General features: G+C 45.3%; 1 protein-coding gene across 4 annotated transcripts in view; it reads right to left on the bottom strand.

The window, feature by feature from the left end:
- The window catches only part of HCFC1 (host cell factor C1), a 3,865,385-nt gene that overhangs the window by 1,795,992 nt on the left and 2,043,390 nt on the right, over positions 1-26,003 (bottom strand). For all 4 annotated transcript variants that reach the window (XM_044080175.1, XM_044080172.1, XM_044080173.1 and 1 more), the window contains exon 14: positions 911-1,053. In XM_044080175.1, the coding sequence (XP_043936110.1) occupies positions 911-1,053 (143 nt within the window). The remainder of the gene's footprint in view (positions 1-910; positions 1,054-26,003) is intronic.

The following is a 26,003-nucleotide window of genomic DNA, read 5'->3' as shown; positions in this document are numbered from 1 at the left end:
GTCTCAGAGACTGATTCTTCTTTGGAACAGACTTCGTATTCACATTAAGCATAGCCTTTCCTTGACCCTCTTCAAATGCAATTTGGATTAATGGATGGGGAATTGCAAACTGACACTTCAAGTAGTACCCATGTCTCTTACAGACAGGAGCCATCTGTAAAATGCTCAAAATATATTTAGGCACAATCCATGGCCATCCTTTTGCCCCCAAGTGCAATATATTGGGCAAAATTGAGTTATATTGACTAGGCTTGTAAGGGATCTTAAGCAGTTAGCCTAGTAAACTCATATGAGCCCACAAACCTATTACTATATACCCGGTAGCAAGGAGTATCACTTTTCTTCCTCTAGGGTCTGTAGATGACTGCAATGTACTTCTAGTACTACTTGCACTTCTGGCAATGTTTCAAGTTATAGTCTCCCCACTTAAGAAATAAAAACAGTGACATTACATGTTTTGACATGGCACTTGGGAGCCACAGAGGCACTACGACGATGATGTAACCTGCTTTAGGTATCAAATACAGAAAGAGCAGAAAGCACAACCATGGAAGTGGCAGAAAACATGGTGGGCTCAGTAGCTGTGCATTACTTCCTAGAGTGGTGGATGAGATCATGCAGTGAACTAGCATAGATAGTAGGCCCATGCCCCAATGAAGGATCAAAGCTTCAGTGTGAAGTACAAACTCCAATCACTGACCTACTCAAGGGTCCCAATTATCAGATGTGATATTTGCTAAAAATAACTAGAAACATCTAGACTTAATGATGTTACATTTCATGGTTCCCAAACACTGAAGTTCAACGGATTATCAAAATTAGTACTTCAATGCAACTGATAGATTACTTTAAATGAGCATACAAACCTCTCCAAAAATTAAAGCGTACGAACAAAAATACATCAGCTAACCTGAGTGAGTCCCTGCTGTCCATTGCCTGTTGTGATCTTTGGTACAGCAGTGATTATCTTTGCTGGGGTTCCAGTGCCAGAGGTCACCATCTTTGTTGTGATGATTGTTATTGGTGATTTTATTCCAGGACTGCTTGTTACTCCTTAAATAAAAAGCAGAATTACATTGTTTTACTCCAAAGACTTGTTCTTAAGACCATACAAGTAATTATTCAAAATCGAATAGTTGTTTAAAAACTTACCATAACCATAGATGTCCTTCATTTCCATGTTGCAGTATTCATAACAGTAGGGTGGTTGCTGCCTGCAGCACCAGACATCTGGCCAGTATACCAAAGTCTTTTGATAAGGGATACATGTGACATTGCATGTCAGAGCCATAAACCACCGTCGGCTATACATGTGACATCTGCACATACCCAACTTAGAACCGACTGCCGCATACTGCAGTATCCCTGGGAAGCTAAAAGAAAATAACTTTTCCAGACCCACACATACCACCAGTCAAGGAAGTATTTAAGCTACAGAACTATATGTCAGCTGTTATACCCCTTTTAGGAATACAAACAAAACAGAAAACCAACCAATAAAGAAGGGGATAGGGAGGGGGGGGATTGAATACTGAAACTTGGGAGAGAAAGACATCTACGGTTATGGTAAGTTCTTACACAACTATTTTATGTCCTTCTATTCTCATGTTGCAGTATTCAAAACCATAGGGAGAGTATCAAAGCTTTAGGAAGGAGCCTGGGAGGTAGGCTGGGAGACAGTAGAAGAGACCCTGCAAAATTGACCTGGCAAACCGAACCCTTGCTCTAGAAATCAAGTCCAACTTGTAATGTTTGATGAAAGTATGTACAGAAGACAAGGTGGCTGCTTCCAGAATGGAAACGTAGTCAATGTCCCTAAAAAAAAAAGCAAGAGGCAGCTGCTCTGGTAGAATGGGCTTTCAGATTGGAGTTCAATTCTTTTCCAGGAAAGGAATAGCAAAATGAGACAGTCTTAGAAATTCATGAGGCGACTGTGTGTTTTGACACCGCCTTGCCCAGGGTGCTAGGGTGTTGAGACAAAAAGCTGGTCAGACTTTCTAGTGGATTTGGTCTTGTCCAGGTAATACCTCAGTTGCCTATGAACATCCAGGAAATGCAAAGTCCTTTATGAGGAGTTCTGAGGCTGAGGGAAAAAAGCAGGTAGATTAATGGTCTGATTCAAGAAGAGCTCATTATCCACCTTAGGCATGAAGGAAGGACTGGTCCTGAGGGAGACCCCATCTCTATGGAAGATAATGTATGGAAGAGTGCACATAAGGACTTGGATTTCAGAGAACCTCTTGGCAGAAGTAAGGACCATCAGCAAAACTGTTTTCCAAGTACACAGAGATGTTGAATGGGCTGCTTCAAAGGGAAGTAATGCAAGTCTTTCCAGTGCAAAATTAAGGTCCCTGGATGGAGGAATAGGCTAAGGAGGAGGTCCGATATGGAAGACCTCTTTTAAAAAGAGTTTTACGTCTAGCCTGGATGCTAATGGGGGCACTAAAGGGAGACAAGCGGAGATGGCTGACATGCACGTTTACAGAAGAATACGTCAGTCCTCAATGAAGCAGCTCACACAAATAAGAAAGGACCATAGCAACTGGAGCAAGCAATGGGTCCTGTTTTTTTCTTGAGATACCACCTAGGGAATCTTTTCCATTTAGATAAGTAATTTCTCCTGGTACTAGGTTTCCTGGCCTACTGCAGGACATTGAGTACATCCTCTGAATATAGGTGTCTAAAGTGGATCAAAATTATATCACCCATAAAGGTCAATTTGAGGTTGAGCACCTAAGGGTGTATGAGGTATCCCCTGTCTTGTGCGAGTAGGTCGAGTTGGTGAGGTAACCTGTGGTGATTGCCCTTGGCTAATAGAAACAGAGGAAAACAATGCTGTCTTTGCCAAAAGGGGGGTCACTAGCAGGATTTTTGGCTTGTCCGTTTGAATCTTGAGGACTTTTTGAATTTGTGTTAAGGGTTGAGAAGGCATAAAGAAACATACCCTACCATGAAAAAGAGAAAACGTCCACCTTCCAAACTTGTGGTTGCAAAGCTCTCATGCAAAACAGAGGAATCTGTCTGTTCTGGGAGGAGACCAACAGATCTCCCTGTGGAATACCCCACTTGTGAATACGATCCAAAAACACCTCCCTGTGAAGCATCCATTCGAGAGAGGGTGCTAAGGTTCTGCTGAGGGAGTCTGCCATTACATTCTCTGCTGAGGGAATGTATACAGCTTGCAGGTATATGTGAAGGTTCACCACTAGGAACCAAATCTGAATTGCCAAGGTGCAGAGTGGATAAGAACTTGCCCCTCCCTGCTTGTTGAAATACCACAGAACAGTCATACTGTCTGGGATTACCTTCAAGGTGCCTGGAAACAGAATCTCTTAAAAGGCCTGCAGTGCCAAGAGAAGGACCCTCGGTTTCTTTATGTTGAGGTGGTCCCTTTTTCTTTGGGTGGAGCACTCCACCTGAACTTTGTTCTGACTGCTACTGCTGTGCAGGATGGCTCCCCAACCCAGATCTGATGCATCTGTGTAGAGGTGCTGTGTGGGGTGAAGGATCCACAAGGGTACCCCTTGATTGAAGGTAATAGCTGAGATCCACCATGACAGTTCCATTTTCAAGCATGGGAGAAGAGGAGTGAGACATCCAGAGGCTGTGTGTGTTGGCTCCACAAATTCCTCAAAACACACTGGAATTTCCTCATATGTAGCCTGGTCAAGGGAAGCATGGGAATCAAGGAGGCCATGTGGCCCAGGACCCTCAGAAATTCCCTGGCTGAAAGGGCTGCGAGAGGGAGAGATTAGTAGTAGTGGTTGAGAGTTTCCACCTTCTGGCACAGGATGAAGGCTGACATTATGTCCATCCTTATCCTGCACCGCAAGAAGACAAGGTCTTGATTTGGTGTCATTTGAGATTTTTGTAGATTCACTGTGAAACCTAGGTCCTCCAAGATCCTGCACACCATGTCTAAGTGATGGGACAAGAAGTGATGTTCCTAGTGCAGGATACGGAAGTCATCGAGGTAGGGGTAAACCTGTATGCCCTGCATTCTGCAATGGGCGATAACTGGGGCTAGACACTTTCTGAATACTCTTGGTGCTGTAGAGAGCCCAAATGGCATTGTATTAAACTGAAAATGTAGAGAACCCACTGAGAAACGAAGTAATTACCTATATCTGGGTGAGTGGGGATGTGAAGGTAAGCATCCTTCAGATCCAGGGATGCCATAAAGGCTTGTTGAGGGATAAGAGGTAAGAGATGCTGTAAGATGAGCATCTTGAAAGTGGGCACCTTGAGATATTGATTGAGTAGGGAAAATTTGAGAATTGTACTCCAAGGACCAGCCTTTCTTGGGACCAGAAACATTCTAGAATAAAAGCCCTTGGCTGTCTGATCCCAAGAGACATGTTCTATTGTACCCCGAGATAGCTGATCCAGAATGGCAGGAAAAAGGTGGAGTTGATTTGATGGAGATTGAGAGGTCCCTTGGAGGGGGGGGGGGGTGCCCACCCAAGTCAAGTAGTAACTGCTTTGTATGATAGAAAGGACCCGATTCTCTGAAGTGATTTTCTGCCAGAAAGGTAGGAAAAGGGTTAGACGGAAGGACAGTGGGGTGGATCTGGTTAAGGGATTTGAGTCACAACGGAGGGACTCTGGTCTGGGTCAGGTCATCTCGAAAGGAAGAAGGGGTTGAGGTGGTGGAGTGTCTAGGAGTGGTTTGCTTCCTAAGGTGTCTTCATCCCTTAGACTGGGCTGCAGAAGAGTGTAAGGAATGCCTCCTTACAAAAATGTCTTTTGTGGGTAGTTCCTGTTGTATCTATGAATGGGTGAGACTAAAAAGAAGTTAAGTCTTACCATAACGTTCCATCTATGTTGTTGATCTTCTTCCATTCATCACTGATTGGTTTGGTTCCGAACCGTGTCGGCCAAATACCAAACTCGCATACACCAAAAAACCCTCAAGCTAAGTTGCTACCCACAATGCCCTTTTCGCAATTACCTCAGATTGAGTTTGCCAAAGACAATAGATAGCAGCAGAGGCCATTTCTATGCAAAGAAAAACCCAGACACCCCACCAGGACCTACAAGATCTGCCAGGGGCCCATGGAGGGAGGGATACAATGAATGGAGGAAGATCAACAACACAAATGGAACATTATGGTAAGACATAACTTCTTTATCTAATGTTGTTAATCTTTTTCCCATTCATCACTGATGGAACAGAATTCCAAGCTACCTGATATACTTGGGTGGCCCCTTACGGCAGAACATTCCTGAGCACCACAGAGCCAAAAGCAGCTCTTCCTCTAATGCTTGATGAACGTGTGTGGTTTAGCCCAAATGGCTGCTGCGCAGATATCACCTATACAGGCTCTAGAAAGGAAGGCTACCGAGGAAGCTACAGCCCTAGCTGAATGAGCTTTAATAGTGTAAGGTCTGGTTTCATTAGCACATGAATAGGAAAAGTATATACAATCTCTGAGCCACTTGGATAGAGTGACTTAAGAAACACCATTTTGCATTCTGGGACCAGAAAAGGAAATAAAAAGCTGGTAAGACTTATGAAAAGATTTTGCCCTGTCCAGGTAGAAACATAATTGTCTATCTACATCCAAAGAATGTAGACAGTATTCACCTTTGTTAGAAAAATTGGGGGAAAAACACTGAGTTTAATTGACTGGTTCATAGAGAATTCAGACGCCACTTTGGTCAGGAAGGATGGATTAGTGCATAGAGATACTCTTGTCTTTATGAAATATGAGGTAAGGCCTATTGACACACAGGGCCTGTAGTTCTGAAACCCTTCTGGCAGAAGTGACGGGCACCAAAGAGAGACTTCCAAGACATAAATTTGATACCGCATTTGGCAGCAGGTTCAAAGGGGGCTGGGACAAGGCCCGCAGTACAAGTGACAAATTCCATGTTTCTAACGGGCATTTGAGTGGAGAGAAACACTCCTATAAGAAGGTTTAACAAAGTCGAGTGGACATTACAGGTCTGCCTTGTAAACAGTTGTGAAAATTGGAAATTGCTGCTAAATGAACTCGTATAGTAGATGCACACCTTCCATGCTCGAAAAGTTCAGACAGATAATGAAGGATAGAAGAGGTAGTGGCCGAAAAAGGGTCCAACCCTCGTTCTACAGACCAGGAAGAAAACCTTTTCTGTTTATCTCTGCAAAGTTTCCTGGTGGACAGTTTGAGAGAGGCCAGAATAATATCACGAACATTAGAAGGCAGGGCTTCTTGCCTGGTGACTAACGGAAGTGGAGAAGCCAAGCTGTCAGCTTGAGAGTGGACAAGTTTGGTTGTGACAACCCTTGGGGTGAGAAATTAGGTCTGGACGGGCATCCAGAATCCATGGAAGCAGCATCAGGTGAGGCCGGAGAAAGGGGAACCACACTTGACGGGGCCAGACTGGCGCAATGAGGATCACCTTGCATCTCAACTGAGTTGCTTTCTTTAGAAATAGAGGTAGCAAGGAGATCGGAGGGTAGGCACAGACCCATGGGACAGAGCGCCTCTCAGTGACCCCCCCCCCCCCTCCGGGAGAAGTAGGGCGAAGTAGCTGCTGCATTTGTTGTTCGTGGGAGAAGCAAAAAGGTCGCAGTAAGGCTGGTCCCATCGGCAGAAAATTTCCGCCACTGTCTTGGGATTGACAGATCACTCATGGAGGAGCAGAATGCACCTGCTCAGTACATCTGCAATCATGCTGGACTTCCCTGGGATGTGCGTTGCTATCAGAAAACGGTTGGAAGCTATCGCCCATTGCCAAATTCTCATGGCCTCTCGGCACAGGGGGTATGACTTGGTTCCTTCTTGTTTGTTGATGTACCAAACTACTGACATATTGTCTGACTGAATCGCAACAGTTCCAGAGGGGAGGAGCAGGTGGAGTGCTTGCAACACTAATAGCACCGCTCAACTCCAGAACACTGATGTGCAGATCAGCCTCTAAATTCAACCACGTGCCTTGAACTGTCATTCCCTGAAAATGGCCCCCCCACCCAATCAGGGAAGCGTCCGTAGTCACTGTGGCACAGGGCTGAGGGGACTGAAAGGGACGACACCACAATTCCACTTCTGGCCTCATCCACCAAAGAAGATCCTGCTTGCAAAAACTGGTTATAAGAATCTGTGAGTCTAGAGGATGAATGTTTGCAGAACACTGTCAGAAGAAGCCACTGTAAGATCCTCATGTGTAACCTCGCAAAGGGAACTATAGGGATGGCTGCAGCCATAGACCCCAGCACCTGAAGGACTTCCCTTGCTGAGACTCTCGTTTGACAGAGTATTACACGCACTTGCGATCTTAGTCTCTGGAGTCTGTGGGCTGGAAGAGATACCAGACAAGAACGAGTGTACAGTACTGCCCCTATACATTCCAGTTGCTGAGTGGGGTCTAGGTTGGATTTTTCCCAGTGTAGTTATGCCTAGGGGACTCCGCTAGAGAAAGGGTGTATTGGAGAGCCATTGTCAGGAGACACTTGGTTGGGGCAGAGAGGAGCCAACTGTCCAAATATGGAAACACCTGGAATCTACAGAGTCTCAAATGAGCTGTTACCAGTGATAACCATTTCGTGAACACTCTGGGGGCCGTCGAGAGACTGAATGGCAGGGCATGAAACTGACAGAGATTGGCTCCTAGCCGGAAGCGATGGAGACTCCTGGAGCGCTTGTCCATTTTGATGTGGTAATACGCATCCCGGAGGTCTATCGAGCACATCCAAGCATCCTCCCTCAGAAAGGAGAGGATGGATTGAATGGTAACCATGCGGAATTTGGTTTGAACAATAGATTTGTTTAAATGGCTGAGATCCAAGATGGGTCTCCAGTCCCTGGTCTTTTTTGGCACTAAAAAGAATCTAGAGTAAAACCTGGATCCGCACTGGACTGGAGGGACTGCTTGGATGACTCTTTTTTGACATAGCTTCAATATTTCTGAAGCTGCTTCTTCCCTTTGGTGGGGTGGAACATCGGGGAGGTTTGTGGGAGGTTTGGGAGGGGAGGATAGAAGGATGTAGTAGCCTCTGGAGATTATGCTCTGCACCCATCGATCATTTGTAATAGAGCATCAGGCAGCCTGGTGCAGAGAAAAACGACCCCCGACTGCTTCCAGAGGAAAGCAATCAGGCAACGCTTCAGGAGCGCTGATAAGACCACCCACAGAAGGAATCTCTGGAGTCTTGATTCCGTGGGCCCCCTCTGCGCCTGAATGGGTGTCTTCCACCACTGTCACCCCCCCTGCCTCTGGGGGAATCCTCACCATGTGCGTTTCGAAAAGGGCCCTGCGATTTTTTTATGCCAGATTTTTTCACTCCTCTGGTTCCTGGAAAAGGAACGTTGAGGTTTGGAATAATGCAGGCCAATGGCATACAGGGTCTTTCCGTCTTGATCACACCTGGCCAGAGTGTCTTTCACTTTGGAGCCAAACAAGGCTGATGGCATAGCATAATAGGGGCATTTAAAAAGGAGGACTTGAAGGAGTCCGCGAGGTCACATATGCGCATCCAGGCACGACGTCTCATAACGCCTGCACCCGCATCTCTAGACGCCCCTTCTGTTGCGTGAGACAGCAACCTCATGGACGAGTTGGATATGGACTCAAGGGTGGCAAGTTGAGAGGCAACCTTGTCTCGCACCTCGCTAGAAACTTGACCCGGGAGAGTTCCAGAAAGCTCAGTGATTAGATCTCTTTGGAGCCTCGTGAAATGTGCCAGGAAATTCAGGGGCCTAACAGCAAAGGTCGCTGAAACAAAAACTCGCTTCCCCAGTCTGTCCACTGCCCGAGACACACTGTTGGGCGGGTGAACAGTAGGACTTTCTTTTGTTAGGTCCTTTTTAGTGGCCGCCGCCACAACCATCACGTCAACTGGGATCCCCATATACCAGTGTGGATGCTCCTGGGGGGGGGGGGGGGGTAGAGTATTTTATCGGGTCTCCTTGGGATGGCCTCTATGGAGTCAGGATTCCGACAAGCACGCTTCACGATCAGTTGTACCAGCTTGTCAGTAGGTGGGGTCACCCAAGAGGTAGAAGGCCGGGAGCGAAAAGCCTGCAGAAACACAGATTCATCCAAGAAGGGGTTGGAGGGCTTCCAGCCACCCCTTTGTTTAATATTTCAAGGATGTCTCCAAATGGTATATCTGAGTCAATGTGCTTCCTCTTGCACGACTTCTTCCGAGGAGGTTCCTCAGTGGGAGTTTCTAAGGAAGACTCGGAGGAAGGGGCATCCCGGACAGCGATATCCTGAGACTTTTCCCCACGGTGTCCTGGGGACGTGGCCTATCGTAGCTGTAGCTCAGAGGGAGCAGAAAGGAGTTTCGATGTCGGTGGAGCATGTCCAGAGGCAAGCACTCTCTCCATCATCCAGAAAGCAGGCCAGCCCGAAGAAGAGGAGGAGCCCGGAACACAGTAAGACAGCCTTGGAACCAGGGTCAAATTCTGCAACGTCGGACCCGCTCACAGAGATGGAGCCTCCAGCCAGATCGGAGCTGGCTAAATTCCTGGAGCCGAGGACGGCACCGATAAGGTATTCAGTACCGTGCATTGAACCGAGAAATCTGCCCCCCCCCCCCCATCCATGAGATGGAGGAAAAGATGGTTCAGACGGAACCGAAAACCTAAGAGTCGACCTTGGTGCCTCAGTGACAGGCACTGTTGGTGCCGAGGGGGTTGGTACCACAGTTGTCGGAACAGAGAGCTTCAGTACCGGGAGGTCCGACGGAGGAGAATACGTGGGAGTACTGGGAAGTACAGCACCCGGTCCCAAATGAAGATGAGTCTTAGGCCCATACGGAATCCCTCTGGCTGTCAACAGCTGATCCAACAAGCGTACCACATCGTGTTTGGATAGGCTCCTGGTGGACCTAGTGAAAACTCCAGAGGGAGAATCTGGCTGGTCCACGAAGGGACTATAAGCATGTCCTGCAAACGGGTCCAGAGGAGAGTATCGGGTCTGTGGTGTCTGAAAAAATGGCACCATGTTGTCTAGTTGGGAAACAGGTAGAAAGGGCGAGGAAATTGTCGGCGCCAACGGGGCACTTGTAATCACAGGCATCGGTTCCTGAGAAGTCAGCACCAAAGGTGGAGCTGGAGCAATTAAGGACAGTGCCATAGTAGAGACAGTCGGTGCTGGAGGTAGCTTCGGCACCGAGGCACTAGTCACTGGAACGGTAGAAGGCATCCCAATAAAAGTCAAACCCGTAGTAGTCGGAGCTGAAGAAAGGGCTCTGTGCTCCGATGAAGTCTTGTGGGCCTTATACTTAGAAGTCTTACCTCTGTCACCAGAAGGTGAGGAGGGATCAGAATGGGGCCATTTTTTGTGTTTAACTGGAGGAGTTGAAGCCTCCGACACAAACACCTCTGCGAAAGGAGTAGGTAGAAGGCCTTTCAAGATTAACTTATTTTTTCATTCGTAGAAGCATCCGCTGGCTAAAACCCTGACAAGCCCAGCGCTTCCAGGAATTCATCAACTCAAACGCCCTGGATCACTTGGTAAACTCCCCTACCAGAGGTGAAAACATGTTGGACTTCTGGTCATTACCAACATGGGTGACAGGTGTTCCACACCGGAGGTCAACCAGTCACTGGTTAGATCAGACCATAAACTAATCACTCTGGATATCCACACCCCACCACCACCCCCCAACTAAGGAAACCACAGTAAAAAACTTTTCTAAAGCAAACTTCACCTTACTTAAGACAGAGGTGGTAAGTTTCACAGCCCCCACACTAAAGGATAACTCTGCCCAAGATGCAGAAATCTTTACAAATGCACTCTATGAGCACCTACAAGGATGCATGGATCATGCCATCCCTAGCAAAACCAAGACTTACTCCTCTAAGAGAAGGAAACCAGTTTGGTGGACCCCTGCCAATAAACAGGCTATACAACAGAAGGAGGAAACTAGTTCAGAAAAAAAGCAAATCCCAAGAAGGAAAGACATCCCTGATCAGTATCAGTAAGAAACTAAGGCTCCTCATGAAATCATCCAAGGCTAACTTCGAAAGAAAAACAAACAAGGATTCAAAAGATAACCACAAAGCCTTCTTTAGCTAAGTTAAGAATCTAAGTGGCAACTCGCAGATATGCACTGAACTAGTGCAAAATAGCACAAAATGTACTGAACCTACTGATATTGCCAACATCCTGGCAGATAGATTCAGCGCAAACTTCACCCCCCTCTCACCTCCAAAAGGGCCCACAACAATACCGGAAAAATGTAGTGTCCCAGAAATCACAGATGCACAGGTGAAAACAGCCCTTTCAAAAGCCAAAAACACAGCGTCAATGGGGCCAGATGGTGTCCCAGGCTGCATCTTGCATGAACTACAGAACGAACTAACCCCTCACCTAAACATGCTGTTCAACCTCAGCCTCTCCACAGGCTATGTGCCTAAAGAATGGCGCACAGCAACGGTTATTCCTCTCCACAAAGCAGGGGCCACAAGTGACCCCGGTAACTATCACCCCATAAGCCTGACTAGCCTGGCCTGCAAGGCTATGGAGCACATCATCATGGAACTCATTAACAAAGACATTGGAAACCTCCAAAACACTTGACCCGACCCAGTTCGGCTTTGCTAAGGGCAGATCATGCCTACTAAACTTTGTTGACTTCTTCGAGACAGTCACAAAGGCCATAGACGAGGGAAAGGTGGTTCACACAGCCTACCTTGGCATCGCCAAGGCTTTCGACACCATTCCCCACTCGGGTATTACAGAAAAACTCACCAGCTTGAATATAAACCCCTACATCATGAGATGGGTAGCCAACTGACTTTCAGACCGAACTTGCACGGTAAGAATAGCGGGCTCCAGGTCCGACTCTAAACCAGTCACAAGTGGTGTCCCACAAGGCTGGATCCTGGGACCCCCTACTGTTCGGCATATACTTCTCAGAAGTACAGGCAAACACAGGAGGACTATGGCTAACCAAGTTCGACGATGACTGCAAACTGGTAGCCATAACTGACTCTCGGGCTGACACAGGCATCCTCCAAAAGGGCTTTACTGAGAAGGATACCTGGTGTCAAAGTCATGGCCTCAAGTTAAATGCCAAAAAAAATGCACAGTCATCCCGTTTGGGAAAAACAAAGCACCCACGAATTACCACATAGGTGGCAGCCCCCATAATACAGAAGAGGTAATAAGAGATCTGGGGACCCAGGTAGATAGTAATCGCTCCCTTGACAATCATATTGCCAAAGTATGTAGGAAATCCTTCTATGTGGCCATCTAATTACTAAAGGGTTCGCATCTAGAAATAAAGAGGTTATAGTGCCCCACTACTCGTCACTCATCAGACTCATCATAGAGTACAATGCCCCATTTGGGATGTACTTCACAAGACACTTTCAACAGCTGGAAAGACCATAAAAACACCTCACCAGGAGGATTACTGGCCTCAAACATATGTTCTATGCAGCCCGACTGAAAAAACTCTGGCTGTACTCACTGGCACATCTCTTACTCAGAGGTGATCTCTGCCTGACTTAAGCCATGTCCAACTCAGAATTGATGGACATGCTCCATCTAAAGAAATCCAAGTCACTGCGAGCCACCTGCTCTAGTGAGCTAAACCTCGCCACAACAATAAATAGAACATGCTGGAGGGAGAGATTCCTGTCACAGAGACTCCCCATGCTTTGGAACAAAATTCCAAACTACATTAGGCAGAGCCCCTCACTAACACTCAAGAGAAACCTTGATGAGTGGATGGGTAACAGAAAATACGCCCCTGGGATCACTTCATTGGCTCTGCTTGACAGACTATCAGTTAATCAATGGGGCGGCGAAAGCCGACACACTGGCTAAGCTTATAAATGCCCTCGGGCAGATAGCCTAGTACCTACCTATGAACCTATATCTGACAGGAAGGTTCCACAGATAAATGCGAAACCCCCAGACAAACACAGTCATCATGACTATCACTGTTGGGGAGTTTACCACTGCAGGAGGTGGAATCTTTAAACCCTGATGTCCCTTTTTTATTGAACATATTCATCCAAAACCAACACACACAGAGAAAGTAGAAAGAAAGGAAGATACCAGCGATGGTATCAAGAGACACCACAACGGTAGGAGAGGGCATTACTAATAATGGTAAAGAATTACCCACCGGGTAGAGCTAAACTGAGAAGATTAAGCTATATGGGGAGCGATAAGAATAGAAAGGGTACACTGTTCTAGTAAAGTGACAAAAGTCCAATCAACACACAAAAAATATCAAAAATATTTCACTTAGCTAGAGAGCTCAATGAAACGCGGCTAAATGGCTACGCAGCCAACAAGATATGGTGAAATTGGCAGAAGGGCATTGTGGGTAGCAACTTGGCTCGAGAATTTTTTGGTGTATGCGATCTTGGTATTTGGCCGACACGGTTCCGAGGGATTGGAACCGAACCCATCAGTGATGAATAGGAAGACGATTAAAAACATTAGATCAAATGTTTCAAATTTTGCAGATCTTTGCCCTTTTTTTGGAGGGATTTAAGGAGTTCAGCTGAGCTGAAGAGGTGCAAAAAGGGCTTTTATTCTCCAGACATGCATCAAGTAAACTGGCCTGTACATCCAAGGGTAGAGGCTGGAGTCTCAGACAGGAATACATTCTCCGTACAGAACCAGATGCTGCAGACTTGGATGCTTCTACAGCATTATAGCTGCACTTGATTGAGTGCCTGGTCACCTGAGAGAGCAGAGAGCACGGCAGTTAGCTGAGACTTGGCAGGAGAATCAGTTACATCAGACATTATAGCAGTAGCCTTAGACAATGAATCTAGGACAAATTTAGCCATGTGGGTTTGATAACTAATAGCTCTAATGGCCAGGCTGGAGGAAGTGTATATTTTCTTCTCTAGTCTGTCCATGAACTTGCTATCTTTAACAGTTGGGAACAAAGAAGTAGACGGTAACTGCCTGGAGGATTTGTCTGCGGTCACAGCAATAACTGCAGGAGGATTCTTGAACAGGAATTGTGCCTATTGGGGGAACCTTATAAAATCTATTAGGTCGTTTTGAAGCTGCAGGCTGAGAGTCTGGGTTCTGAGAGGCAGCCTGAAAGTCATCCTGGAAAGGTGGAAACAAAGGTTGAACTGCAGACGGAAAAGGCTGTTCCATCTGCAAAAGTTCAATACACCTTTTTTTTTTTTTTTTTTTTATTGTCTCAGACACATCAGAAACCTCCCATTTTAAATGCAGTCTCATTAATATAATGGTATCCTCAAAAGAAAATTCTTCCCCAGGAGAGTCTGGACCAAGTCTTCCTTCAGGGGTAGCAAAGTCCTTGAGAAACTCAATTTGGGAACAATAAATCAGAGATTCATTTGAGGAAGAGGTTTCTTCCCAAGAGTCTTCCAGGGGTTGCACAGGGGATTGAACTGGCTAGGGCACCTGAGACTGAAGGGCCTGGAAGGCTCTAAACGAGTTCTGTGAAAAGGCTACCCATCCTGGTGTAGATTCTGAAGTTCTGTGCTTTTCCTGTTTTTCTTTTAAGGAAACAGGAGAAGTAGTCAGTTTGGGAGCAGACGAGATGGATGGTAAGGAGGCAGTAGGCCCCTCCAATGCCATTAGCTATGGTTCCCCCTCACCATCATGGCCTGATGGTTGAACAACTTCAGTGGACGTACTTTGGATTTCAGCTGAACCGGCTTCCACCATGGTTCCCAGTTCCAGAGGTAAAATTGATGTCCGATGAGACCCTGGGCTATCACCCGCCTCGAGATTCTCACCCATGAGGTGCAGCATAGGCATCGGGCCTAACTTTCTAGGCCTTCTTCTGTGATGGCTCCTCGGAAGTACCTATCCCGCTCTCCATACCTTGACACCAAACGTCAGAGTCTCTGATTCTCCAAGTATAAATTTAAAGCAGACAGATGGCTTCTCAAGGTTTTGGGAACAAAGGACTGGCAGATGTCAAAAGAAAATACAGTTGTGTACACTTACAATAAATGTAGATGTTCGAGTGCATTCACTGCTGCAGTCATTACATTTGGGTAACCTGCAGGCAGGTTGCCCTAAGTCGGCCTGATTAACAAAGTCTTGGGTCCTGCGTCAGTTGCTGTCCCCTTCTTCCATGACATCAGGTCGTCAGGGGTATAAAACATGCATAAAACAAAAAGAACCACGACAAATGCAGCAATAAGAGGCAAATATAAGATAATACAAAAACCACTAGCGTAGTAAAATTTAATTCACCGCTTTCGTCCAAGGACGTCATCAGAATGAATAAAAAACATCACAAAACAGGTTTAAATACATTCAAAATTAAACAATCAATTAAACAATCAAATAAACAATTATAAAATTCAATTGTTAATCTTTCAATTAAAAAAGGAGGCAACAATACCTTCCCTTTTATGGATTTGTAACTTCCTGTGCTTCAAAAAACATTTAATATTAATGGCATCATCTATACCGGGGAAACAGTCAGCTTTTAACTTAATCTGCCATAAAGTTTCCCTCTGCTGTATATAATTCTTGAAGTCACCTCCCCTCAAATCTGTTTGACATACTTCTAATATTGAAAATAAAAATTTGGACGAAAGCGGTGAATTAAATTTTACTACGCTAGTGGTTTTTGTATTATCTTATATTTGCCTCTTATTGCTGCATTTGTTGTGGTTCTTTTTGTTTTATATGTTTATTTGGCTTTTTAGTGGATTATTGGTATAAAACATGCAGCCAATGCATTACATCAGTTTTTCTTGCCCCAGATGTCAGGTGCCCCCCAAATAAGGAGCAATATATATATATATATATATATATATATATATATATATATATATATATATATACACACACACATATATATAAATAATTAAAAGCACAAAAATATACCTCCAAACAAAAGCAAATACACCAAAAAGGATTTTAAGCATAGTAAAAGAAAGTAGAGGTATAGTAAGAGAAAAACAGGGGGCTGGAGGGAGGGTAACCAGGACTGCAACAGTGAATACACTCGAACATCTACATTTATGGTAAGTGTACACAACTGTACTATGGTCTTCGTGTTTCATTGTTGCAGTCATTACATTTGGATAGATTCCCAAAGCTATGGTTGGGAGGATGGATTTATACAGCATTAGGACCAGCTATAAGGCCCTGCAAAACAGCAGTGGCAAAGCCAGCTCTGAATTTAGAGAAAACTGGTAAATGATCATGCTTGGTGAAAATATGAACTGAACAGCTTCTAGAATATCCCTGGTAGGAACACCTCTGAGAAAGGCTGCTGAAGTAGATGTAGCCCTGGTGGAATGAGATCTGATCCCCTGGGGGATAGGTTTTCCATGGTGCTTATAACAGAAATGAATACAATGGCTTCTCCATTTAGAAATGGTTTGCTGTGAAATAGCCTTACCCTCTGCCCCTGCAGCAAATGCAACCAGCAGCAGTTCAGATTTTCTTCGGGATTTAGTCCTGTCCAAGTAGAATCTAAGTTGTCTACGTACATCCAATGAATGCAGAATCCGCTCCCCCTTGTTCTGTGGATTGGGAAAGAATGTTGGCAAATGAATGGACTGAATAAGAGCCACAATGGATACCACCTTGGGCATGAATGATGGATTGGTCCTGAGTGACACCCTGTCCGCATGAACGATGAGGAAAGGCTCCACTGCCATAAGGGCCTGTAATTCAGATATCCCTCTAGCTGAAGTGATTGCTAAATGGAAGGCTGTTTTCTAGGAAATAAATTTTAAGTCTGCAGTAGCAGCTGGCTCGAAAGGAGGTGGAGAGAGTTTCTCCAATACAAAGTTAAGGTCCCAGGCAGGGGTTGGAGCTCTCCTGGGTGGTCTCAAGTTTTTGGCCCCTCTGAGATACTGCTTTAGCAGAGGATGAGTGAAGAGGGGGGTGGTTCTGTGTTGTAATGAGCTGAAATGGCTGAGGCATGGATTTTTATGGAAGAAAGAGACAGGCCTTTTTGAAGCATCCCAGTTAAGTACTGCAAAATCTGAGGTAAAATGGGCACTGCTGTGCTCATCCCTTGAGACTGATTCCAGGCACAGAATCTTTTCCATTTGTCAAAATAAGATTTTCTAGTACTAGGTCTTCACGCCTCCAAAATGACATCCATCACAGGTTTGCGGAGGGACGCTAAGGGGGAATTTAAGTGATTAGCCAAGCTGCAAGATTCAATGTTTGGAGCTGAGGGTGCAGAATTTGATTCTCCTGCTGAGACAGTAAGGAAGGTGTCTGAGGCAGGTGCGACGGTGAAATGTGTGACACTGAGCAGGAGTGGGTACCAGTGTTGGCGAAGCCAGTCTGGAGCAATTAAAATCATTTTTGGTTTGTCCTGTTGACTTTCAGTAGAACTTTGGAGAACAGAAGCAGAGGGGGAAAGGCATAGACTGATAGGTTTTTCCAGCTGAAGGACAGAGCATCCAATTCCAGGCTTTCTTGTGATGAGTTTTTGTGCAAAACTTGTCCAACTGGTAGTTCTGGGGTGAGGCAAAAAGATCTATGTCTGGGCTCCCCATTTGCGTGTCAACATGTTGAAAATCTGTGGGTACAGTTTCCATTCGTGTGGGTCCATGAGATTTCTGCTTAGTTCATCTGCCAGAATATTCAGCTTTCCTGGCAGGAATTGAGCTTGTAGTTGTATTTGGTAGCTCAAGGAGGTGTTCCACAATGTCATGGCTAGTCTGCAGAAGGGGTAGGAATGTGTACCCCCCTGCTTGTTTATGTACCACATAACTGTGGTGGTTGTCCGTCTTTATCAGTAATTATCCTGGATGAAGGTAGTCCTTGAAGGCCGTCAGTGCATTCTGTACAGCTAGCATTTCTTTTTGATTGATATGAAGGTGCATTTGATTTGGGCTCCATTTGCCCTGAATATACTTCCCTGCCATATGAGCCCCCCATGCATAGTCTGATGTGTCTGTTGTTAGGGATTGAGTGGCAGGGGGTAGAGTGAATGGTAGTCCCTTGTTTTGGTGGCAGGGTGCAAGGTATGACAGGAATCATTGCTTCTACATCCTGAGAATGTTGACACCATAGGCTTTTTATATACCATTGTAGTTTCCTCATATGCAGTCTTGCATATGGAATTAGTAGAATGCAGGAGGCCATGAACCCGAAGGCTTGCAGTATTTGCCTTACAGATAGCAGGGATTTTGTGGCCATTAGGTTTGAAGTAAGTTGTCAATTGAATTTGTTTCTCTGGCTTGACGAAAGCCATCTGGGAAGTTGTGTTCAAGCTTGCTCCCAGGAATATAATTTGTTGATAGGGTACAGGATGTGATTTATTTTCGTTTATGGTGTACCCAAGACAAGTTAGAACCTTCTGTGCAAATGCCAGATGATTCAAAAGTATTTCCTGGCTTTCTGCCTGAAATAGACAATCATCCAGGTATGGGTACATTTGAATATTTCTTTGCCTTCAAAATGCAATGACTGGAGCTAGGCACTTTGTGAATACCCTGGGCACAGTAGATAAGCCAAAGGGCAGTGCAGAGAACTGATAGTGCCTGTAGCCTACTTTGAAGCGCAGGTATCTTCTGCAAGATTTCCTGAATGGGATGAGCAGGTAGGCTTCCTTTAAATCTAGTGTTGCCAACCAGGCATCCTTGCCTAGCATAGGAAGCAACTGGTGAAGAGATAGCATCTTGAATTTTGGAATCACTAAAAAGGAGTTTAGGACAGAAAGGTCCAGGATAGGATGCCATGAGTTGTCTTTTCAGGGTACCAGGAAAAGTCTCTAGAAAAAAACCTTGTCCCTTTTCCTCTTCTGGTACAGTGTGAATAGCCTTTATGATCGAGAGAGAGAGTACTTGCTTTTGAGCCTCTGGCCAACCGTTTAGGGTTGGTAACGTGTGGAAGTGAAATCAGTATCCTCGGGAAACTATATTTAAAACTCATTTGTGCTGGGTAATGAGTTCCTAGTTTTTTGCCTGCAGCGCAGTCTTTCCCCCTAAGGAGCAGTCAGTTGAGAAGTGCTTGGAAGTTTGAAAGTCAAGTCATTCAGACAGCTTACCATAAGGGGGAGTCTTACTACTCCCTGATTTGGAAGTGGGAGCCCCCCACTGCTTAGTCCTGTGCGTACCCTGAGACGCAAGTCTGGGTGTTCTGAGAAGGCCTGGAAGAGGCAGGAAAGGATCAATTCTTAGAAGGCCAATGCCTACTGAATCTTGGAGGCTGTATTTGTAGGAAATCTTTACCAGTTTGCATAGATTTAGCTTTTTCCTCCATCTTTTTAAGAACTACTACTACTTTGTTGCCAAACAGGCGGTCCTGATTTAAGGGAGCATCCAGAAATTTAGCTTTAACATGATCTGGCAAAGACTGCTACTTAAGCCAAGCATGCCTTCTAAGTACAGACCCAGTGACAGCAGCCGTGCAAGATGCCTCTAGTGAATCAAAACCACACTGCAAAGTATGTTTTCCAACCTGATCAGCGGAATGCATTAAATCCTGTAAATCCTTATTTCAGCACAGTCAGGAATCAACATAATTTTCTGTTTAAGCAATCCAATAATATGCTGCTGATACTTTAACATATGAAACTTGCAGTTTAAGGCCTTAATGGCCAAGGTTGCAGAAGTGTATACCTTCTTACCCCAGCTATCCAGTGCCCTGGAATCACCATCAGAGGGGGTAGGATTTTTGGCAGTAGTAGACTTAATGCCCTTGGGTCCCTGTGAAATGGTCTCAGGATCCGCAGTAGGATTTTTAAAAAGGTACTTGTGAGAGTCAGGAAAGTACAGTTTTGTACCTACAATAAATGTAGATGTTAGAGTGTATATACCTGCTGCAGTCATCACACTTGGGTTATCCTGCCGTGAGGCGGTCCCCGCAGTCGGCCAAATCCCAAAGTCTTGGTCCGGCGTCAGTTGTCGTCACTTCTTCCCTGACGTCAGTGCTACAGGGGGATAAAAGAGGCAGCCGACGCCATTTTGTTCAGATTTTCTTGCCCCAGATGTCAGGTGCCCCCAACTAGAAAGGCAAAACAAATAACTATGCAAAAATACCTTAGTAGATAATCAACAGTACTAGCTGTTAGCAAATACACCATATAGACATGCATCCAATAGATTGATGTACATGGAGTTATAACACCCTGGTATGCAGAGGGGATGGTGGGAGGGTAACCTGGACTGCAGCAGTATATACGCTCGAACATCTACATTTATGGTAGGTACAAAACTGTACTATGTTCATCGTGTTATACTGCTGCAGTCATCACACTTGGGTTGAATCCCAAAGCTATGGATGGGTGGCTGGTACTAAACAGGGTTAGGTGAAGCTAGGATGCCCTGCAGAACCGCAGTGACAAAACCAGCTCTGGTTTTTGAGTACAATGGAAGGTGGTAGTGCTTGGTAAAGGTGTGCACTGAACTCCAAGTAGCTGCCTCCAGAATGTCCTTGGTTGGAAGCCCCCTGAGAAAGGCTGCTGAGGTTGCTGTAGCCCTGGTAGAGTGGGACCTAATATTAACAGGCACTGCTTTCCCAAGGTGCGAGTAGCAAAAGCGGATACAATGTGCTATCCATTTGGAGATGGTCTGTTTTGAAATAGCCTTTCCTTGTGAACCTGCAGCATAGATGGCTATGCTACTCAAGAGACAGCTCCACGTGGTCCTGCAGAGTGGTCCTAGCTACAGAGAACTGAGAAAAGCGACTACTTTCCTGATTTAAGTATTTTTTCTGTTTTTTTACTTGGATTACCTTATCTTGCTTATTTTGAACAAGCTTATACTGTTTTTTTAACTGTTTGCTGCATTATATAGTATCTGCACTTAAAATTTACCTGGTCGAAAATCTGTTGTTTGTTCATTTAATTTAACTGTTGAGGCTGCCCACTAAAGTGTGCTAGCCTGTGTAACTGATTTATTACTGCCTTCTGTATTTCTGTGTGCTTTCTATCTGAAAAACAAACAAAACAAAAAATAATCCTTGTGTTCCCGCCTCTCCTCGACTAGTTTAGACCAGTTTACAGGCTCTGCTGTATTCTGGGCTGTGGTGTAGTTCCTGTGTTGTCCATTACCTTACTTGGATAGAAGGAAGTTTCTTTGCTCACCAGTGGGAGTGGGGAGCCTTGAGCAGCCTATCTGTCCCTGAAGGAGTGACCTCAGCACAAGAGCTGTAGTAATTGGTTGTTTTGGACCATTTCTAGCTCTTTTGAAGTTTCCTGTTTAAAATCCGCCTCAGAGCATTTTTTCTGGCTATACTACTCAGAGACAGCTCCACGTGGTCCTGCAGAGTGGTCCTAGCTACAGAGAACTGAGAAAAGCGACTACTTTCCTGATTTAAGTATTTTTTCTGTTTTTTTACTTGGATTATCTTCTCTTGCTTATTTTGAACAAGCTTATACTGTTTTTTTAACTGTTTGCTGCATTATATAGTATCTGCACTTAAAATTTTACCTGGTCGAAAATTGGTCGAAAATCTGTTGTTTGTTTGTTTAATTTAACTGTTGAGGCTGCCCACTAAAGTGTGCTGGCCTGTGTAACTGATTTATTACTGCCTTCTGTATTTCTGTGTGCTTTCGATCTGAAAAACAAAAAAATAATCCTTGTTTTCCCACCTCTCCTCGACTAGTTTAGACCAGTTTACAGGCTCTGCTGTATTCTGGGCTGTGGTGTAGTTCCTGTGTTGTCCATTAACTTACTTGGATAGAAGGAAGTTTTCTTTGCTCACCAGTGGGAGTGGGGAGCCTTGAGCAGCCTATCTGTCCCTGAAGGAGTGACCTCAGCACAAGAGCTGTAGTAATTGGTTGTTTTGGACAATTTCTAGCTCTTTTGAAGTTCCCTGTTTAAAATCCGCATTTGCGCGGCTTTGCGAGATTGTGCGCATAGAGCAGCGCCGGTTAAACAGGGTTAAACTTTTTCTGGATCCGCCAAGTCTGCTCTTCAAATTTTCCCTTAGAAAGTTCTACTCTTAGATTAACCAGTCTACTCGTTATATTATAAGCCTAGCACTTGTTCTCAAAGCTTCTCTTCTAAGTAAGCACTCTCAAACATAAGTAGCACTACATCCACCTACCACCCCAACCACTTCCCTTAACGGCACAGCACTCTCTTATAATATTCTAGCATGTCGAGTGGTAGATTGCTAGCATCTTCTCCTGTTCAGCTGGTTAATCTGGGAATCTTGAGACAATGCTATAATTGTCTCATGTACACAGACAACCCTCTCCTCCTTCCAAAAAACACAAATACATGTGAGAGATGCAACTATATAGCCAAACTGGAGGCTGAACTCTCTCAACTCAGGACTGGCAAGACCAGACAGGAGGAGAAGGTAACCACGCACACAACAAACCCAGTCACACATAGACCTACCCCAACTGCAAATCAAACACAATACAAAAACATACTCGGAGGCTCTATTAAAAAACTTACCAAAACAACAGAGGCTCCCAAAGCAGACACCCAAATATCCACCACCTCAAAACATAACACATGCAACACATACTTCAATAAATCGGTGTGTCAATAAATCACAGTCCTTAAGGCCAAACACTATGCCTGATACTACACTAGTGATAGGTGACTCTATAGTCAGACTCACTGACGTCCCACTTACCAGGCAGAGCAAGGAGTGGGTAATGGTAAGCTGCCTATCGGGGGCTAGGATCCGCCATATAAAACACGCACTCAGGTCACTCAAAAGCACGTACAAATATGACTCCGTCATTGTCCATGCCGGCGTGAATGACCTGAGACGTACCTCCTTGGACTACATGAAAAGCGACATAGAGGAACACTCTGATTATGCAGCCCAGGCTGGTATGACCCTGACCCTGAGCAGCATCTTGCCCTCACCAAGAATGATGCCACAATACAAAGACAAGATGATCAGCTTTAATAATTGGCTCAATTACTGGTGTCATTCAAGGGGGATCCAATGACTGTCTGCTTGGGATGACATGCTGAACAAGCCACGCTGCTTCGCAAGGGACGGCTTGCACCTGTCACCACTGGGCTTCCGGATATTGGCTAAGGCTCTTGCCACCCCCCATAGTGCCTTTTTTAGGCAAGGCTCAAAAGACGAACCCACCTCCTTAGAAAACAAAAATGGAAAAAAATTAAGGGTAATGCTGCTCAACGCCAGAAGCCTAAATCTCAAGATGCAGGCTCTCGAAGCACTCCTCAGTATGGAGAACATTGATGTCTGCGCAGTAACTGCGACCTGGTTCAAGGCTCCTGAGAGCACCCCAGCGCTACCAGGCCTTACCTCGTATCATGTTTTCGGCCCCAATACCCGGGCCAAACCACAAAGGGAGGGGGAGTGTCCATATTCATCAAGGATACCCACACCTCCAGGTTAGTGGCAACTCATGAAGCATCGGAGACCATTCAGGTGCAGCTAACCGTAGGCAAAACTGCTATACAACTGGTTGCATGTTACAGACCACCCTCCCAATCTCAAGAACCCCACTCAGCCTTCCTGAAAACATTGGAAGATATGAATGTCTCACCAAATACCATCATATTGGGAGACTTCCACTACCCTAACATAGACTGGGTGCACTATTCTAACCCTAACACCCTAGCCCAAAGGTTCCTGGAATTCATAAACTCAAATGCAATGGAACAGCTAGTCACCTCTCCCACAAGTGGGGATAATATACTAGACCTGATCATCACAAACATGGGGACAAAATGTTCCACACCGGAAGTATTCCCCTCACTGGTGAGATCTGACCACAAACTACTCACCCTGGATATACATTTACCACCTCCACCCCCAGCACAAAAGACTACAGTGAGAAACTTCTCAAAAGCCGACTTTACACTTCTTAAGACTGAGATGGTATCATTTAAGCCCACAGGGCCAATGGAAACCACATCCCACAATGCTGAATCCTACACAAATGCTTTCTACGGACATCTCCAAGAATGCATGGATCGTGCAATCCCAAATAAAACCAAGACCCTCTCCACCAAAGGAAAACGTCCTGTCTGGTGGACCCCAGCCATAAACCAATTGTATAACAAAAGAAGGAAGCTACTGCAAGACAGAGCAAAATCCCATAAAGGGAAGGCATCTCTGATCAGCACTAGTAGAAAGCTACTTTCTCTCATAAAAACATCCAAGGCCAACTTTGAGAGAAAAATCGCCAAGGACACTAAAGATAACCACAAGGCATTCTACAGTTATGTTAGAAACCTGGGCGGAAACCCTCAGATATGCTCAGAGTTAGTACATAATGACAAAAAATTTACCGAACCCACAGATATTGCCAACATTCTGGCAGACAGGTTCAGTGCAAATTTCTCCCCTCCCTCACCTCCCAAAGAAGAAATACTTATCCCAGCTGAATGTAACCTCCCTGTCATCTCTGATGTCCAGGTGAGAACCGCTCTCAGCAAAGCAAAAAACACAGCATCAATGGGACCTGATGGTATCCCCGGCTGCGTGATACGTGAACTCCAAGAGGAGATAAACCCGCATATAAAAATGCTGTTTAACCTTAGCCTTACTACAGGATATGTACCTGAACACTGGCATACAGCAACAGTGGTCCCACTCCACAAGGGAGGCTCCACTACAGACCTTGGGAACTACCGCCCCATAAGCTTAACCAGCCTGGTCTGCAAAGCTATGGAAAGAATTATTATGGAACTCAAACAACGACATTGGGGACCTACAGACACTTGATCCCACCCAGTTCGGCTTTGTAAAGGGCAGATCCAGCCTTTTGAACCTGGTTGACTTTTTCGAAACAGTCACTAGAGCCATTGATGAGGGCAAGGCAGTCCATACAGCCTACCTGGACTTGGCTAAGGCCTTCGACACACTACCCCACTCAGGCATCATAGACAAGCTAAACAGCTTAAATGTAAATTCATATGTCACAAGATGGGTTGCAAACTGGCTAAAGAACAGAACCCATAAAGTCAAAATTGCGGGAGCCATGTCAGACTCAAAGCCAGTCACAAGTGGTGTCCCACAGGGCTCTGTCCTGGGACCCCTCTTGTTCGGCATTTACTTCTCAGATGTGAAAGCAAACATGGGAGGGTTGTGGCTGACAAAGTTCGCAGATGACTGCAAACTAGGCGCCATAGTCGATACACCAGCTGACACATAAATCCTACAGAAAGGCCTCACCGAAACGGGCAACTGGTGCCAAGAAATGTATAGTCATCCCCTTTGGGAAAAACAAAGTACCCACAAATTATCACATAGACAGTAACCCACTGAGTACGGAAAAAGTAATCAGAGACCTGGGGACCCAAGTTGATAGTGACCTCTCATTTGACACCCACGTTGCCAAAGTGGTTAGAAAGACTTTCTACCTTGCCCACCTTATCATGAAGGGGTTCACATCTAGATCAAAGGAGGTCATCGTACACCTATACTCCTCCCTTACCAGGCCCATGATTGAGTACAATGCCCCATTTGGTATGTACCTCACCCGGCACTGGCAGCAGCTGGAGAGACCCCAGAAGTACCTCACCAAGAGGATCAAGGGTCTCCAACATATGTCATATGTTACCAGGCTAAAGAAACTCCAGCTCAATTCAGTAGCATACCGCCTGCTCAGAGGTGATCTGTGCCTGACATACAAGGCTATGTCCAACCAGGAATTGATGGACATGCTCCACCTCAAAAAATCCAAATCCATTAGAACCACGAGAGCCAAAGATTTAAACCTCAGTACAAATATGAACAGAACATGCTGGAGGGACAGATTCATAACTCAGAGGCTTCCCATACTCTGGAACAGAATCCCAGTTCATGTTAGGCAGAGCCCCTCACTGACTCTCAAGAGAAATCTTGACAAGTGGATGGGACATCGTAGGTTTACCCCGGGGGTCACCCCTGTCTCGCTACTTGACAGAGGCACAGTAAACTAATTTTAATAAGTAAGGGGGTCTTTAATATGTCACTACTAGACAAAGGCACAGTATTTTAAATTTATTCTGTACACCTTAGTACCACTACATGGGGTGGCGAAAGCCACATCTCTAGGGCTAGGCTTACAAATGCCCCAGAGCAGATAGCCTAGTACTAAACTATGAAACTGTAGGATACAAAGAGTTGGTCAGTTTTTCTAAAGATCTTTGTCTTATCCAAATAGTAACGTAGCTGTCTGTGAATGTCCAAAG

The sequence above is a fragment of the Protopterus annectens genome, chromosome 8.part0 (assembly GCF_019279795.1).
Source record: "Protopterus annectens isolate FY-2018-M chromosome 8.part0, PAN1.0, whole genome shotgun sequence".
Classification (NCBI taxonomy): Eukaryota; Metazoa; Chordata; order Ceratodontiformes; family Protopteridae; genus Protopterus; species Protopterus annectens.
Note: the sequence above shows the minus strand (reverse complement) of the source record. Positions and strands in the feature narration are given on the sequence as shown.